The following is a 19,218-nucleotide window of genomic DNA, read 5'->3' as shown; positions in this document are numbered from 1 at the left end:
GAACCGTAGATCCAGGATGGGTCTTAACGTTTCGTCCACCTTTGGTACGAGGAAGTAGTTTGGGTACACTCCCTTGTTTCTTTCTTTGAACGGTAGTGTTTCTATCCTGTTGGGGTAGCGCAAGTTCTTTTGCTGAGCGCGCCTTTCCTTTTGGTTTCCTGTTTGGAGGCTTCTTTTCCAGTTCTATACAGTATCCGAACTGTATGCTGTTCAGTATCCATTTGTCTGTTATTTTCTTCCACTCCTGGAAGAAGTGTTTTAGTCCTCCTACTGGTGTTACATGTTCGTTGATCCCTGATTTGAGTGCATGTAAAACATTTTGCTTATTTTTTTGTGCCCCTCCCCTAGAGGTGTTGTGTGGGTGGGCACGTTTGGTTGAGCGGAGTCACTTTGAGGTGGGTTGCTGGCCCCCTCTTCTTGTTTGTCCTCGTCCATTCACCCGCCCGCAAAAGGACTGGCCCCTGGGCTGGTATTGCCAGGTTTGATGCTGCTGACCCTGCTGCGCTTGGTTGTTGGTAGTTCTGCTGGAATGTCTGATGTGACGTTTCTAGCTGGTTTCCCCCTCGTCCGTTTGGTCTCTGTGTCGGGGTGCCCCTTCTCGTTCCTAGGAACTGCAACGCCCCCATGGACCTTGCAATTTCATTTTCCTTCTTGAGCTGCGTCAGCTTCTCATCTACTGGTGCTCCGAACAGTGTTTCTCCATTGAAGGGTACTGTTGCAAAATATATATGTAATGTAAATGTATTTGAGCTTGTAAAGAGCACTGCTACCCGTAGGTTTCCTGGCGCTGTATAACGCTGGGGAACCCGTCCTGGCTTTCCCTGTGAGATGGTCTCTATTGGGCACCCCCAAGGTGAAGCCAGGCATCTCCGGCGTTGATGGGGCCGTTTATGGAGATTAAGCAAGCTATTGCCCAGAGTTGCTGAGTGGGACCCATGGTTAGAGTGGCACCGAAGGTGAGATTTATCGAGCCCGCTGACATTGGCCCAACACCCTGCCGCGTCGAGAATTGAACCCTGGTCCCGGGCCGACCTCTGCTTCTGGGTCTGCCGCCTCTAACCAGTGAGCCACACTACTCCACTATGCTATTACTGGTGAGTTTCATTCATTTGCTCCATGGAGGGCGCCAGTATTTTCCCATCAAAATGGTGTCATAAAGTGGGAACATCGGAGGACTGTGTAGTCACCAGTTGGTAAGTGAGATGTAAGCCAGTATTTTCCCATCAGGTGTGTTCAGACTATTATTCTGGACTTCCGGTTTGAAACCTGAGATCATCAGCCAGGCATGCCTTCTTTCTGTTACCCCAATCATCATGAGCTTACTGGGTGTGTCTGCCGCATCCAGGGCTGATTTGAGGCATGAGTTTGCCATGTTCTTGCCTTCCTCCACCAGGTGTGTTGCCCTCTGTTGGTATTGTTCAGGGAGGTGTTTGAGTAGCTGTCCAACCTCCTCCCAATGCTGGTACGTATGCCTGTTGAGGAAGGCATTAGAGTTGGCAATGCACCAGTGGATTGCTGCATTCCTCTCTATTTTCTTCCAGTGAGGTCTATCCTCTTACTTCTCTTGTCTGGAGGTGGGCCTGAGTTTGTGGGAATGTTGGCCCTCTTTCTGGCTGTTGCTGCAATGATGGAGTCAGTCGTGACTGATCCCTGGATGTTTGGTGGGTCCTTAGAGGAATGTTTGTACTTCTTCTATGTCCTAGGTGTGACAGACCTGCAGCTTGATGGTTCCTTAAAAGCTTCCCTGCCCTGGTCCGAACACTTGGGAGCATGGGGAGGAATTGACTCCTAGTTTGAGTGGGGAGCAGGGTCTCTAAGAGAGCTCACAAAGAGCACCCCTTTCCCCTTTTTCACTGACTATACTTTGATAGTCTTTTGCGCCGTTTAAAATTGTTTTATGAAGTTGTAAATAAATATGTGAATTTTGATATAACGAGAATTTAGAGTGTGGTTATAATCAATGTTTCTTTTCACAAACTTAATTTGCTACATTTTGGGTACTGTCTATTCTTGCATTTAATGTGCATACAACCAATACTACTTGAATACATCTCCCCTATGTTGCTTGAATCAACATATGCAGATTTAATCGCACTACCAAGAAACAAATGATATTTATATAAGTTTTGTTCCAATTTAAAGTCAAGGACCACCCTTTTTTATACTATTTTTTATACTTTGATTTGATTGCGCCCTTTCCGGTTTCATTTTCGTGAGGCTGAGAAGGGCAGTGTGCCTCATGGTCTCATTCGTTTCTTTACGCCAAATGAAATACAGACTTGTTTAATTTAATTTGTACAGTTCAGTGGTTTGCCCGCTATTCCTCCACCTCAAAAGACTTTTTAAAAGATGTAGAGACAAATAAAACAAGCTCTCGGCTTTGGCAAAGGCAGCCGCTTGTTTAGAATTGCATCGCACTTTCACTGTACGTGAAAGCGTGATGCACAAATGAACACAGCTGCCTTTGTCAAAGGCGAATGATGAAAAAAAAGTGCATAGCGGCTAATTAGGAGACACAGTCTCCCGCCGCCAGTAAGAGAACCAATCCCGCTGGGCATGGAAAAAGGAGACCGGGTGGCAACAAGCAGCGATCGAAATGCCTTCGGTGCAATCATTGCACTGTCTTTGGCATAATTCGTGATGCCAAACGACGCACACAAATCAAAACTGATGGCGGAGCTGGGACACGGCTTTTGGAACCGTAACAATTCCAAGAAGCCTCGTATGACGAGAGAAGCGCATGCGCTGCTTACGTCAGGGAGAGACCTAAAAAGATGGTGATCTCTGAACAAAATACCCAGATTGAGAGTAGGTGAAAAGCAGCATGGCAGTGTAGGTATGGCCCATGGTGTTCAGATGAGATAATCTCCTTGAACTGGATGCAAATAGAAGGCAGTGCTGGCATAAAAACTACTCACGCCATGAAAAGCTCCAGCAATATCAATGACTCGTCTAAGCAGTAAAGAAAAAAAGGCATGATTAAGTTAGCCAACAGATGTCACTCGGGGACGACCTGCATACAGGTAACGTGGTATGAGTGCAGGTTACATAAAAAGAACACACAAATGGTTGGCCAAACTAAAAGCAGTTTTTTCAAACTTAATACATTTTAAGTCTCTGTTCCCAAATTCGGATAATGGAGAGAGCTGGAAATAAGGATTCATGTTTAAATGTATGCTCACCTCAAAGAACTTCTGAATTACGTAGTTTCCAAACACATCAGTCATCAACTGATAGGCAGCTTGTAGAATCTCATTAAATACCATTTGACGTTCAGCTGGTGTTGCTCGTTCTAATTTTTGCTGTATGAACCTAGAAATGTACAACAGTGAAATAATGCAAATGCAAAAATCTGACAAAATACTTATGTTTCAATATTAAAAGAAGCATTTACAATGCAACGGTCTCGCGTTTGCAAAAGTTAGAGCTATTGGCATTGTAATTGACAACATTTTTATTTATGTGTTGGTTTTGAAATATATAAATAAATGGCATTGTCATTTACAATGCCAATAGCTTCATTTCTCGCAAATGCGAGACCTATTGCATTTGCACCTACACAGAGCCACATGCACCCACACACAGACAGAACCCCCCACACACACACACACACAGACAGAACCACACACACACACAGACAGAACCCCACACACACAGAGAACCCCATACACATTCAACACAGGTTTCAAGTTGTCACTTTACTACGTTTCTAACCACGACAACATGAACTCACTTTCGAGACAAAAAGGATTTGGGGAACAACTAAATGGGAGGCCGATGGACAAATATAAGCGGTAGAACTGCATTCTTCAAAAAAATGAAAATTGGACTATAATAAAAATGGTACTATATCTCATAAAAAGTGACTTTAAAACACAGACAGTGTCGCCCTCACCTGCAAGTGTGACTTGATTTACCCCTTGCCTTTAGCTCACGAGCTACGTTTCCAGGCGGCCATTTCCCCCACATATGCACAACCACTCACTCACCTCCCAGCAGCCCCTTCCTGTTGGCCACTATCAGCCAACGCCAGTTCTCTGGTGCTAATGAGCGCGGGTTTTCTGTGGCGTTCACTCAGCAGATAAGCTACTCTAGCTTGTAATGTACTACCTGAAGCCGTTTCAGCACGGCGGACAAGAGGTGATATAGGCTGAGAAAACGAAAAAGAGAAACGAAATACTTCCGCTCCAATATAAGAGAGCACTGGAAATTACACATGCAAGGCGGATCGAGTGCTTTACACTCAGACTCGAGCTAGCTCCGGATTGGATAACAGACAGCGGTTTCCGAAAAAAAAAGAGGCAGCTCATAAAAACAAGCATTTGCTATGCCAATTTTTTTTATACTAAGTGGCAAAGAAAGTAAACAGATGGTGTACAACAGAAGCGACAAGGAAGCCACAGCTCCTGCCGTGCGCCTCCCACCTCCGTACTCCGGCCCCTCCTCCCTCCCATTGAGGGCAAAAACAGAAGTGAGAAAAAGACAAGCATTGGCCATGTCAATTTTCGTATAAAAAGTGGAAAAGAAAGTAAACACATGGCGCACAACAACAGAAGCGAAACCAGTCACCATGACTCACTCAGTGGTGGGGTGAGGCTGACCCGTGTGAGTATAGTAGGGTGTGGCAATGCGCAATCTGGAATCTGCGCAAACTGCCTGCTCTCGCACAGCCCAAATCCCGCAGAAGCATAATCCAGCCCAAATCGTGTTCCGACCTGCCCACCGGGCGCCATCACTGAACTGAGGGGCCGTGCAGAACATATCATCAGAGATCATTGATGCAGTACTGGACGAGCTCAGCAGACAGCAATTACTTGCAGATGAGTTCTATAACACAACAGTGACACTGCTAAATCCAGCGTTTCACAATAGAAACAGAAATGATACATGAGAAGATTACGAGTGAACAAATTACAAAAGCAGACGTTAAGTTACATGAGGCAAAAGTGACAATTGTGAGCAAACAAAATACACGAGGTAGCAAAAGGTACATTACAGAAGGACTAGACTGGGACCCCGGCGAGAGGGAGGGTGTAACGCCCACCACTAGAAAAGGGGCAGGGCTTAAAAAAAGAGGAAAAACGCCCCCGAATCTGCTCAAGCCGGGGCTAGAACCTAGTGACGCCCCTCTCCACCAATAGCTGGCCAGCATTTACGAGGCCAGCCAATGGAGAAGAGGGGCGGGTTCAAGCCCCCCACTAGACATCATTAAATCTTCGGTTCCGCCCACCACGGCTTACAGCAGTGCGGACGAGGCCTCGACCTAATGAATTAAAAAACAGAATGATCAAAAGAACATTTGCAAGTCCAAGTAAAAAAAGATTAGCGCAAATCACATTTTTAAGGCAGTTGTATGGAAAGGCTGTTTCAGCCAGTACAAAAACATTCAAGTGGCATATTTAAAAAATCTACTTTATTCTTTATAGCTTAATCAGTGTACTAAATGGTTTTATTGAATCTGGAACAATGAAAGAAGCCAAAGTAAGTTTCTGCAAAATATCAGCATACTACAGGTGAAGAAGGATCTTTTCCAGAATGCCACTGTAATGACTTTTCCCAGCCTTTAGTCAGAGGGTGTGTCAATAAGGCCATAAAGAAAAAAGTTAATCATCTTCTGTAATATTTCTCGGGGATACATAATATGCCTGCAGATTCATCACACTATGAATACTCCTTCCAGGTTTTAGACCTTTCTGGGAACGAAAATGTTACTTACCCTATAAGCAAATGTTCGAGACATGCAGTTCTGTAAATTTACACGTTGTACATAATCCGGCCATCTAATGGAAGGACCAGATGTGTGCATGTTGTTTTGCATCGAAGAAAGTATTTTGAATCACAAGGTATTGTGACTCCTCCTCTTGCTGGTAATGAGCAGGTTAATCAACTTGATTGTTTACCAAATGGCGGGTGAGGATGGAATGTGAAGCAAACCGTTGTATAGAGTGATGTACATGCAAAGAAAGAGGAAACTGAAATAAATAAATGTGACTAATATGCACAGTCATCCTGGGAGGAGGGTGAGTGCAGATGAATCTACAGCACTACATGCCGCAGACAGATGCTTACAGGGAAACATTTTCGGTTTGAGGCATGTGTGGCTGTAGACACACATGCTGTGCATAGACTGTAAAGCAGTCCTCCCATAAATGTGGTGGTTAGGATGTTAAATTTGCAGTGGTTTGAAAAAGTGAGCGTATAACTACCTGGCCAACACTGGCTTGTTGGTGGGTGTAGGAAGCTGGCTCTGTATATACTATATCAAAGAGAGGTATAGTGTGCATAGAGTCCAGTGGAACCCAAAAGGTAGGCAGAGGTAAAGTAGATTGCACCTCACTCTCTATTTGGGGTAGTGTGGGTGAGCAGTAAGGCTTTATCAGAGGATAGTGTTGAGCATTGGTTGTACACACTCAGTCAGCAAATGAATTCACACACTCAAAGAATGAACTTCATGACCAATTGTTTTTGTATAAAAATATTCTTTTAGTTATTTTATTTCCTAGAACCAAGCAAGCCTGGCACAGGCAAGCAATAAATATTTTGCAGTAAATATACAGTTGTAACACAGTTTTGATTGCAATTGTAAATGTACTTTGATTTGATTACAGTAGTATTACTGATAATGTAATGCTTTTCAGAATATAGTACATATACTTTGTATAGGATTTGTAGTAAGATTATAGGTAAGTTACTTTTGAGATTACTTTTACTACACAGTATAGTATACCTGGATACTACACTGGGACATTTCCTGTTAACAGGTGAGTAAAACCGATTTTGTTAGTACCATTTTAAAGAATTTCATTAGGTTTTCCGACTCCACACTTAAAAAACTTTTCATAGAAAACCAGTCAATGGTATCCTATGGAGGAAAATAGTGTTATCGGTTTAAAGGCAAGTACTTTGAGTGGGAGTTGGTGTTCTGAGGATAGACTAGGGAGTCCCCCAGGGTCAAGGATGCCTTCATGTTACACCCTCAGTGGCACTCGGGCAGCTGGGTGCAGAGTGTTGGTGCCCAATGTTATCCAGTGGGGCATGGGGGCCTCCGGTTGGTAGCTGTTGACAAGCAGGCCACTGGGTTGTGTGAGCAAATCTACTGGACTTAAGCTCAAGGCAAATTGGGGTTTAGGCCAGGACAAAAGTTGCACCCTCAGCGGCACTGAGAGGGAGGGTGCAGAGTGCTATTTTGGCATCTGAAGCCCTGTAGTTTTCAATGGGGAGTCTCTGGTTTGCAGAACCACTGCAGTCTGGGGGTTGGTTAGGCAGCATCGGTTGGGCCACCCTGGGACGTCTGGTGCAGAGGTGCTTTTTAGGGTCAGATCTTCTTACCACCTCCAGGTCACGGTGACTTTCAGGTTTGAGGCTGCAGGCGTCGGCTTGGGGAAGGTCAGGGGACCGGATCGCCGGGGAAACTCCTCGAAAGTGTGTGTGTATATTTATATATATATATATATATATATATATATATAGATATAGATATATATCTCTATATAGATATATATCTCTATATATATCTATATATATATATCTATATATATATCTTAAACGGAGAGTGACTGATTGCGATGTTTGGTGCTCTCCACGAGCACGTTGAGCCCCCATCCTCAAGAGTTCGGCGGATTGTGGAAAAACTGTGGTCTGCCTCAAGGCAGTTGGGGACACGTCGAACTGCCACACTCCGCAGTGATGTGCTAGGCCAGGAGATGCTGGGCCATGACTACATGGTTGGACTCACGCTCACTGTAGCGGTGGGTAACCAGCCTCGCTGGGGAGATTTGCGGCTGGATGAAGGAGGAAGATTCCTGTTCTTGCACCACAAGTTCCATGATTCAGTGGTGTAGCTGCAGGCACCGCCCACTTGGGCAAGTACTTACTTGGGTGCGGCTGCAGCTTGGAAGCTTAAGACATCGGGTTTTGAGCACCCGCCCCTGAAAACGTGAAAGAGAGCCTCTACCAATCGCAAAGGGACACTCTGAACTTTTAAAGGTGAACAGTGACGAACCAAATGATCAAAGGCATCTGAGGAAGGCGGTTACGCTGAAATGCATTATGCCGATCTTTTGCACTGCTATTAAAGAAGGGAATCTAGCAAGGTCCCAGCAGAGCTAGCTGCTCTAGGAAATGGCTGCGCCGTAGGCGAGCTCTCCAGATTAAGCCCATATCCTACAAAAATCCTGAGTTTCTAAGTGCAAAAAGCTGATAAACTTTGCCCGCCCTGAGAGCGGAAAACCTACGCTCCCTACAGATACCCTTTATGTGACAATTGGCTGAACTTGAGGGAAGTGCTCCGGCACACACCAGGAGTGGCGCAGAACCTTTCCTGCTGTACGTGGCCACGCTCTCACTACGCAAGCCTGGGGCTGTGTTGGCGGGGAGAGGGCCGCAGCGAGACCGGGGAGAACATTGCGGCCCTCGGGACTGAAACCTGCTGGCAGCCAACCGGAGACCGAACTCTCTTCCCCGGACTGCTCTCGCTGCACTGTGGAGGTGACTGGACACCATTTATGTAGGGGTGAGGGAGCGCTGCTGGACCTGAAGGGATCGTCTGCCCCCCGTGGTGCAGGTGACGCGAGTGGCGTGTCCGCGCCAGGGGCCCGCTTCCCAGGGCCCCCCTCCGCCAATGCGACGCCTAGGGAGCCAGTGACAGCCACACATATCTACCCCAGCTGGAACCCAACCTGCATGCTGTGCACTGATCACTCCATCTTAACTACCTGCTCGGCTTGCTGCCTGCCGCCATGCCTTGTTAGACGGGCTGGAAAGTACAGCTGCTCCCTCGACCACCGCACTCTCCTGAAGGCTATAAAAGGTGTGGGGTGGCTCTGCGGGGTTTGGGCTGGTATTGCGATCCTGGACCCGGACGCACTTGATCTACTACTGGAAAACCACTTGTCTGCTGAGCCTCTGCCATGTGCTGCCCTCTGGGGCTGTTCTCGCTGCTGCTTTGAAGCTACGCTATTGAGGTGCCCAATACTGAGTGCGGGCACGTTCTATCTCTGCCATTTGCCCTGCTAGACAGGAGCATGGGTAAGCCGGAGAAAACGCAAACAAAAATCCATTTTGAAAACCAGCGGAAGAAGCCCACACCGCCCAGTTATCGCCCAACACTGACTCGAGAAACAGCGCCCTCCCCTGCTGCGCAGGCACCAGTGGATGTCCAGGCGATTTTCACCACCATCCAATCCACCCAAACCAACATTGATGGTAAGATGGATTTCCTAGCATATCGGGTGGACAGCATGTCTGAGCGATTGGACAAGCAAACCGAGCGCATCGATATGGCGGAGCGCCGCATATCAGACGCGGAAGACACTACGCAACAACTAGAATTGAAGCATAAAAAAGTGGATAAACTCATACAGAGCCTGGCTGCCAAGGCAGAGGATTTAGAGGCAATATCTAGGCGCTGCAACTTGGGCATTTTGGGAGTTGCGGAGACAACCCGCACAGGCAACATGGAAGGAGTAGTTTTTGTACTGTAACTCCAGTTCTGTAGTATAGGTATCTGTGTTATAGAAACTCTCCTGACCACTGTCCTCGGTAAGGATATCTTCTTCACGGTCTTAATAGTGGAGCGGGCGCATCGAACACTGGCGCCGCAACCGGCGGTTGGAGCAAAAACGCGCCCTATTATCGCCAAACTTTTGAATTATAGGGACAGGGATGCTGCGCTCAGGAAAGCCAGAGAACTTGGGACCCTCACACATGAAATAATAATAGACGAGGAGAATTCCAACAGCAACATCTAGGATTCCAACAGCAACATCAAGGATCTTTTTTAGCCAGAGGCCAAACAAAACCTCGTGGAAAAACAAGGTACAACCATCAACCATGGGAGATGTCGACAAGACGACAAAATTACAAGAACTGACTCTCTCTCCGATATTCAACTTGTCCAACAAAATTCTTACAAGTGATGAAGAAAAGATTCTGAAAAAAGGACTAACATTTGTTCCAACCAGACACACCGATTTCGTCAAACTGAAGATAGAAGTTATTGAATTCTGTCGCAAAGTGAGGTTGAAATCCTTTTTTCAGAAAATATTTATCAACCTATAATAGAAACAACGGGACTACGCAATAAATCATCCTTTTGCCCACCCATGAGCAAAGTACCTAAAAAGGTCATCACGTTTGAACAAACAATATTATCTGCTGTGACCGAAATGGAAACTATGAAAAAGTGGATTAAATACAATCTATCCAAGGTGGAGTCACAAGCATTAGTTAACCTCAAAAAGGACACTTGGTCAATATAAAACAGGCCGACAAAGTGGCTCTATTGTTATTTGGGACAAGCAGCTAGAGAGAGTAGAGAGACAACTCAATGATGGGACATGCTATCGGAAAATTAATAAAGATCTGACATCTGATCTAAAAAAACGAACTACACAATATAATCGATGAAGGCTTTGACCAGGGGTTTCTTGGAAAAAAGAGATGTAGTACCTTAAAATTAAACACCCAAGGACGCCATTATTTTATGTTTTACCAAAAATACATAAAAATGAAAAAAACGCCACCAGGGCGCCCAATAGTTTCTGGTTGTGAATCCCTACTAGAACCGATTTCTAAGTTTGTTGATTTCTTTCTAAAGCCTTTTTTGCCACATGTTAAATCATTTGTACAGGATACGACTGATTTCATCAATAAATTGACCACAATTTAATTTGATAAAAACATCCACTGGATGGTGACGATGGACATCACGTCCCTATACACCCAAATCCCGCAGTACGAGGGGGTTTGTGTGTTGGAAGCGTATCTGGAAGAAAGAGAGAGACCTCATAAAATACCAACTGGCTTCATCCTAAAACTTGCAGAGTTTGCACTAAAAAAGAACTATTTTAATTTCAATGGAGAGTTCTTCTTTCAAACAGCGGGTGTGGCGATGGGATGCCCATTCGCCCCAGAATTGGCTGTTCTTTTTATGTCCAAATATGAGGAGACCTTTGTCTATCGGAATAATCCTTTTGCCCAATGGATAAAACATTTGTATCGATATATAGACTACATTTTTTTCGTCTGGTCAGGCTCAGAGGAGGAACTAAAGAGATTCCACAATTGGATTAACAATAGAGTTCCCACTATTAAGTTCAGTCTGGAGCATTCTAAAGATAAAATGCTGTTTCTGGATGTAGAGGTATATCCCTCAGAAGGAGGATTAGTAACAACACTACAAAAAACCAACAGATCGCAACAAGGCCCTCCATTTTGGAAGCAATCACCCTCGCAGCCTTAAAGATAATCTCCCATATGGACAATATTGAAGAATCCGACGCAATTGTCAATATAAGGACGAATATCTGAGACATGCAGAAAATCTCACAGCCAATTTACAACAACGAGGACACCCCAAAAAACTATTTTAAAAATCCCTAAAGAGAGAGTGGTGGACACCACGGGAAAGTCTGTTGGAGAGAAGAACAAAAAAAGAAACTGACAGGTTGGTTTTTGTGTCCACATTCTGCCTGAATTCAAATGCTTTGAAAAAGGTGGTGAAACAAAACTGGCACCTGTTGAAGAATTTAGATCAAGCTTTCATGAATGAACCACTCGTTGCGTTTAAAAAGAACCGCAGCATCGCCAATCAATTAGTGAGGGCCGCCCTGCCACAAAACAAGAATCCTAACTTACGCACCATGCTAGATTTACCGCCGATTCAGGGACACCACAGATGTGGAACATGTTCGTGTTGTGATACAACAAAGGAAGGAATAGTATTCACACACAATCAGATAAGCTGGAAACATGAGGCATTCTTTAACTGCAAATCTCGATATGTAGTTTATGGAATTACATGCCCATGTAACCTAGTGTACATCGGTAAAACAAACCAAGAGGTACGCCTACGAATACAATAAACAAATCCAGAATTAAAAACAACTTAGTGACAGCACCCTTGGTCAACCATTGGCGAGAAAAAAAGCACAAAGACACTGACCTAGTATGGACAGTAATTCAAAATTGGAAAATGATATAAGAGGTGGCGATTTAGATGCAAAACTGACAAGAAGGGAAGCCATGTTGATAGTAAAATTCAACACAGCAACACACGGACTAAATGAACTGACAGAAATGTTTAAATTATGACACTGATGCCTCATACAATTATGTCCTGAAAACACCTGCTGACGCTCCCACATGAGGCCACCATACAGACATTGGTACAAAATACAACATAATTTGGACAAAATTCACCCATAGCCACACAAACTCATTGCCATATCACCGAGCGACACTTTTAGATACTGAATGCCACCAATCGGCCTCTATCCAATGTAGACACTAGAACTCTGGATTTTGGGCTCACAAAAGAAAAAAAGAATGCAGCGCGCATGAATGTATCGACTGAGTTTGGCACATCCCATTAAAAAATTTCCCAAAGGAGAATCCACGGCGACTTCGATGCAAGCCTAAAGGCACCGAGCCCTAAGTCTAGAAACTGGCATTCCGCCCTGTAATGCCCAATACAAGTCGAACGTGCATGGAATGTGAAATCAATAAAGACGATCATATACACATCGAGATCGACTGCCAACAGACACGGAGTTACCACATTTCCCAGATGTCTCATTAAAAAGGGAAAATGGACGTGCTAACATATCGATGTTTCAGCAAAGTATTTGGTCATAGATATGTTCATTTTGGAGCCTACATGTATGATCTTGGTGAAATACCAGAACAAAACAGGATGGCGAGTGCCATTCGAATTTAGCACCAGACTCCGCTCGATAATACATTTCTCACCAGAAACATCGGAATAAACACAAGTCACACCATGTACTTTGCGACGAGGGCATGAATGCAGTTTTACGGGTAAACAGTTTAGAATGTACACGGGACACTGCCTGATTACTTAAGAGCATCGTGCCGATCAGACCACACTTCCCTTGATCCTTTGCGGACCCGGAAGCGATCGCGACAGACGCGGCGTTTTGAACCAACGAAGGAGACCTTGTTTGCAGCGCTGTGCCCCGTTCTCTAAAGGTAGGGGTCCAGTGAAAATATTACGAGTTATTTAGGCATCTCGCTGCCTTTTAACTTTAGAGGGGCAAAAAGTAAAGCCGACCTCAATCCGATTTTATCTTGGTCGTTACAGGCGGAGGCACAGGAGTTGTGTTTCCAGCAGTCTGAGCCCTACCTCAAGGTAAGAACATTGGTAAATCTCCCTTGTACTGAAGCACAGAGTCGCTAAGAATAATACAAAGCTGGTATTCATGAGCCCCTCTCCCTTTTTCTAGGGGTGTGAGAGCCAGGCAGTTGTAACAGAAAGTGGGACATTGGCATTTACACTTAAGTAAGTGATGCAAGGATGGTTGCGTTTTAGACGTGCTTTGTGCACAAAGTGTGAAGTAGGTTGTGACTATTTATTTTCTTTCACACCAGATTTGTGTTGACGACGGGCACAATTCACCTTCCTCTGTACTCTGATGAGCGAGAGGTAAGATAAGGAGGCTAGTAGTAATGGTAAGGCAGCAGACAGTCAACAGGAATTTATGTTCTAAAGAAAGGTTTCTTTCTTTTATTACAGACGATGGTCCTGATGAGAACTCCCAAGTGACGCGAGTTCGAAACGCGTAGACTGTTTAAAAAGCCTGAAATAGAGATAAAGTCACAGAATCTAGAGAAAATAGGCTTTTGTTGAGAAAAAGAAATGTTTATGGCTTTGTTGGGAATATTTTTATTCTGGCACTCATTTAATAATTCATAGATTTTTTATTGTCTGTATTGCTTGTAAAGGTATGAAAGAGGGATGCCATTGATGGTTTGAATGAAGAATTTTGGAATGCTTTATTGTTTTTGTAAATAGGAATGTTACTGTATTTTTCTTCTTTTGTGTACATAAGGTCTTAAAAAATGCAAATTTGGAAAAATCAAAATACCATATAGAAGAGCATTGAATAAAATACAGAAGTAAATAAAATAATTGAAATTCAAATCACAAAACATAGCGTTTCATGTGAATGTTTTGGGAATAATAGTTAAGGATACTTTGGTAGAGGCACGTGCACCTCTTTTCGTTAATTTTTAGCTTGTGGCAAGCTGTGCCGTTGGGAGCCCAGACACAGTGGTGGTTTATTTCCTCACACGTGAAGGCATGAACATCTCCATTTATCCGGATTTTACTTCTCAGGTACAAGAGGCAAGGAATACATTCTTGGACATTAAACGGAAACTGAGAGATAATGATGTTCCCTATGCTCTGCTATATCCATCTCGCTTAAAGATAACTCTGGATGGGAAAAGCGTGATTTGTAACACCCCTCAGGAAGTGGTTAAGTACCTGCAGGCGAATCACCCCCACATGCTGAGAAGCAGATCGGCACGGGGTCAGCAGATCGAACAGGACCCACCTTCGGATGCGGAATAAGTGACTACCTCACCTGGTCTATATACTTGTTTTGAAGTTAACACTGTGCAGAGACAGCGAACAGTCAGTTGAATGTTTTCATGTATCCTTTTCAGAATATCTTTATTCATTAAGATGTATGACCTTATCAGTGATGATGTGGTTTTGTATAACATGCCCACATGATTGTTTAGTGCGGTACAGAATCCTGGACTGAACACTCTGGCATATGCACTATAACACCCGGCTACTACTTGCTCGCGTTGACGCGAGTGCGGCTTGAACCCCCAGCATCTAAGTGCTGGGGTTAATGGCGGGCTACTACCGGCCCCCTTATGTGTTTTCCACGCTAACTGCCCTGTTGGGGACCCATGTGTAGACAGACTGTAATTATGTGGGTACTCACCTGTATTTTTCTTAGTTTTGGGCAGAAGAGTTGGGGATTAGGCTTTGTCATGGCTTATAGATCCAGAAGCTTATATACAAGTTTGAAATGCACAAAGTACCTATATGTCATATGGTGGTTCTTAGCTGGCAATGGGTAAGCACTTGAAGTTAATGACGTGGAATGTCAGGGGCCTTAACAGTCCCAAGAAAATCCGCCAGGTCTTTGCATAGTTAGATAGGCACGCTATAGACCTAGCGCTTCTACAGGAAACACACCTACTCCCTAGAAAGGCTAGGACACTTGGGTACAAATGGTCTGAGCATTCCATATCGGCCACATACTCCTCATATTGTGGAGAAGTGTGGCTCAGGGGTTAGAGGCGGTAGACCCGGAAGCTGAGATCGGCCCTGGACCAGGGTTCAATTCCCCGCCTCGGTGGGTCTTGGGCTCAAAAAATTCCACGGACTCGATAATTCTCGCTCCGGTGCCTTCTCAACACACGGGTTCACACTCTGCGACTCTGGGCAATAGCTTGCTTAATCTCCACAACGGCCCCTCGCGGCGGGATGCCTGGCTTTCACCTTGTGGATACCCTGCCGGGGTTATCTCACAGGGGAATACCAGGACGGGTTCCCTAAGCAAGCGCCGGGAAACCCTTTGTGGGTAGCTGTGCGCTATATAAGCTCAAATACATTTACATATGCCCAAGGGGTGTCGATCCTCATACGTAAAGGGATTCAGTTTTGACTGAATCACACAAACACAGACCCGCAAGGCAGATTCATTATCATTATGGGTACACTGCGAGGCACTAGAGTAGGTATTGTTAATATATACGGGCCTAATGTGGATGACCCAGATTTTTACATGTCTCTACTCACTAAACTATGGGACCAACCGCCAGTGGAATGGATCTGGGGTGGGGACTTGAATATTGCCCTTAACTCCGCACTGGACCGCTTCCATGACACTATTGAACATCACAAGCGTGCGGCGGACACTCTTCTTAATGGCATTGACGAATTCCATCTACATTATGTGTGGAGAGACCGACATCCTACCCTACAGGACAGCACGCACTCTTCCATGGCACACAATAGTTGGTCGAAGCTTGACTATTGGCTACTGTCTGACCGAGCCTCCACTTGGGCCACAGATGTCACGCACCTCCCCAAAACGCTATCAGACCATAAACCAGTTGTGTTAACATTGGCTATACCCGCATACCTACCGCCTCCCTTCACGTGGCGCTTTAATGCCACAGTGCTCATGGATCCACTATATAAAGAAACACTACATAAGACCATAGAAGATTTTTTTGCTACTAACAGTAAATCTGTACATAGCCCTGGCACGGTTTGGGAGGCCTTCAAGGCAACACTGCGGGGGTTTGTATCTGCACTACAGTAGGGATACTGAAAGACATAAGAACGCAATTGCAGAACTGTGAAAATGACATTCGATTATTGGAAGCGGAATATGAATCCACACATGATGCAGTCAAATTGGGGGCCATACGGGAGGCGGTTACACAATATAACGACCTAGCAGAGGATGAAATGCGATACACCTCCTAGCGGCATAGAGCGCGCAGGCTGGGTGAGGAAGGCCGTCCAGGTCGCATATTGGCACAGAAAATACGTACACACCACAAGACACACATAGTTACACAGATAGAGGATGATGAGGAACAAATGCATTTTGAGACTCGCGGGATACTAGCGGCATTTGTTAAAACATATCGCGATTTTTACACCACACACTTCCCTATAAGCGAAAAGCAGGCATGGCAACAGAACATCTCATCTCCTTTTGAGTTTTTTAGGGAGTCCCATGATCATACCTTTCAATGTCTTGTTGAATCTCTCTTACTTAATAACAAGAGAGGAAGGGAGACAGAGATGCTCCTACTCCCCTCGGAAGTAAATACTCAAAAACAACAAAGGGATGTGTGTTCATGCCTTTGAGCAGAAGAATATCCAAAACATCACCAAACCCTACATCTCCTCCATAGGCTTATGGAGGAGATACATTGATGATGTTCTATTGGTATGGCAAGGGACAGCAGACTCTTTACAGTCATTCCTCCTTTAGATCAACACATTAGACCCTAATTTGAAATTCACATACACAGTGGATAGGGAGGAGATTGTATTTCTAGATGTGATCATCTCAAAGGAAAATGAGTCTTTCTCCACTAAAACACATTACAAAACTACTGCTAGGAATAACCTGCTGGATTGTACTAGCTTTCACCCACGAGCCTTACGTGAAAACCTCCCTTATGGCCAATACCTTCAGCTTAGGCGTAACTGCACCCAGCTAGAAGACTTTAAGGCTCAATCAATGGACCTGACCACCAAATCGAGGCTACCCTAAGGATGTCCTCTCCAAAGGTTTCAAAAGAGCAAGAACCCAACCAAGGGAAGCCCTCCTTGAGGACAACACACAACCTCAGGGAGATATCCCTTTAACCTGTGTCACCACTTACAGTACGGCCTCAAATGCTGTAAAAAAGGTTATTCAGAAACATTGGGGTATCGTAAATATCAACAACAAAAATTTGGAGAAACCCCTTTTCTCTTTCAAAAAAGGACACAGTTTACGAGACAGTCTGGTTAATACACGTCCATTGACTACTACAGCCACTGACACTAGATCTGTAACTGATGTTTATTATTATTATTATTGTGAAATTTATAACGCGCTCAGTTACCCAGGGGCATCCCGGCGCTGTTTAGGGTTTGCCAAGGGTAACAGGTCACTACCCATGTTCAAATTGTAGTGTCTGTCATCTGACCACACACACTAAAACACTTAATATTGAACAAGACAGAATCTGGACGCAGAGAGCACACACGAATTGCAATTCAACAAACGTAGTGTACCGTATCACCTGCCCTTGTCTCCTCCGTTACGTTGGGACGACAACACTTTAAGTCAAACAAAGGATCTGTGAACACCGCAGCAAAATCAGGTGTGGTCGCATCACAACCAAACTGACTGAACACTTTTTACAGCAGAACCATATCACGAATGATATGCGCTGGAATATCATTGAACAGGTAGATTCAAATAAAAACACCCAGAGGATTCTATATGAAAAAGAACAGAGGTGGGTCTATCCCTTAGGCATCCATAGGAACGGCCTCAACAATAAAATTCTGTGGGGCACTGTGCTGAGCAAATGAGTACCCATCTCTGTTTACTTTCTAATGGTTGTGCATGCTCAATTCTATCAAAAAGACCAGGGCCCCTATTTTATGTCCTGGACATACCGTCACACTTATAACACTTCATTGGGATAGGACGCCGAGACTTGGAATGGTCCTCGTCCTCCCTGGTCTAGTCAATCTTAAGTGTCAACTGTGGGCCTTTTTTAATAAATGAGACTCTACCTGGTGTTTGCCGAAAATATTCCTTTGCTGTCTGTTTCTATTTTACGCCCCCATTGGCCGTTTTTGTACTTGTATAAATGTCCCATTCCAACTTCGACGTTTAAACTGAAAAGTAAACTTATATCAGTCATGGTCGATCATTATGTGTCCCACATCGATAATATGTGTCCTACATCGATATTCTGTGTTTTCGTGCTGTTTCTATTAGTGTACTGTCTCCTTGACTACCAAATATCCCACGTGTAGCCTTCTCTGTACAATGGCACCTGATTGGTTGGCTCTCGAGAAGACACACTAAAAGGCATTCTAATAGGCTGTTCGTTTTAACCCTGGTGATTGGACGAGCCACTACCACGTGAGCGCGTCTCCATCCAATCCCGCAAGTCCTCCCCCAGGAGCCGGCTGCCTGACGTCTCCCTCGCGATGGCGGGCTTCCTACATCCAGCCTATATTTACCAGAGTGACCTACGATTCATTGTTGCTCGGGGTCCGGCTGACGAGGGCGCATCTAGGTACCGAGCGGATGCCTAGCTTCCAGGGCGTGAGTATAGTTCGCCGTTTGTAAGAGGAGTACTTTTCCCTCCCTCGTGGCTCATACTGCAGGCCATTTCTAACCCCAATCCCTTGTGTTTCTCTCCCGTTTTTTCCCAACAGGGTGTGCCTAATAGCTATCACCCCCCAAACCCCCCACCCCCCCGCCCCCAAGACCCAGGATGTGCTGTAAACTGAGCTCTCTAGTAAGGATTACGCATTTCAGTCTTTTGAAGTTATTTATGAGTGTGGTTTTCACAATAGCCCTGTAAATGTCTTTTAGTTGTAACATGTTTGACATAATATCCCGAGCCTCGGCTTCTGATTCTAGACATCGACGTATGTCCATCACTCCGTTGTCTCCCGGATTGCTGAATTTACACACAGAGACCCTCAATCAGAGGCCTCCACATGGTTAAAGCTAGGTCTGCTATGAGCACGAGCATTTCATAATTGGCATTCGTGCACCTTTGGAGATATGTTATGAGCACGAGTATTTCACTTTTGGCACTCGTGCGCTGGTCTGACTACCATTACTCACCATTGAA

The 19,218-nt window shown here is 44.8% G+C and overlaps 1 protein-coding gene across 2 annotated transcripts in view; it reads right to left on the bottom strand.

Annotated features, from left to right (window-relative positions):
* PUM2 (pumilio RNA binding family member 2) overlaps nt 1-19,218 on the bottom strand; it is a 755,055-nt gene that overhangs the window by 248,540 nt on the left and 487,297 nt on the right. For both annotated transcript variants that reach the window (XM_086926282.1, XM_086926283.1), the window contains exon 15: nt 3,183-3,312. In XM_086926282.1, coding sequence (XP_086782408.1) covers nt 3,183-3,312 — 130 coding nt within the window. The remainder of the gene's footprint in view (nt 1-3,182; nt 3,313-19,218) is intronic.

Source organism: Lissotriton vulgaris, chromosome 6, assembly GCF_964263255.1.
Source record: "Lissotriton vulgaris chromosome 6, aLisVul1.2, whole genome shotgun sequence".
Taxonomy (NCBI): domain Eukaryota; kingdom Metazoa; phylum Chordata; class Amphibia; order Caudata; family Salamandridae; genus Lissotriton; species Lissotriton vulgaris.
This window is presented reverse-complemented; position numbering and strand designations above follow the sequence as displayed.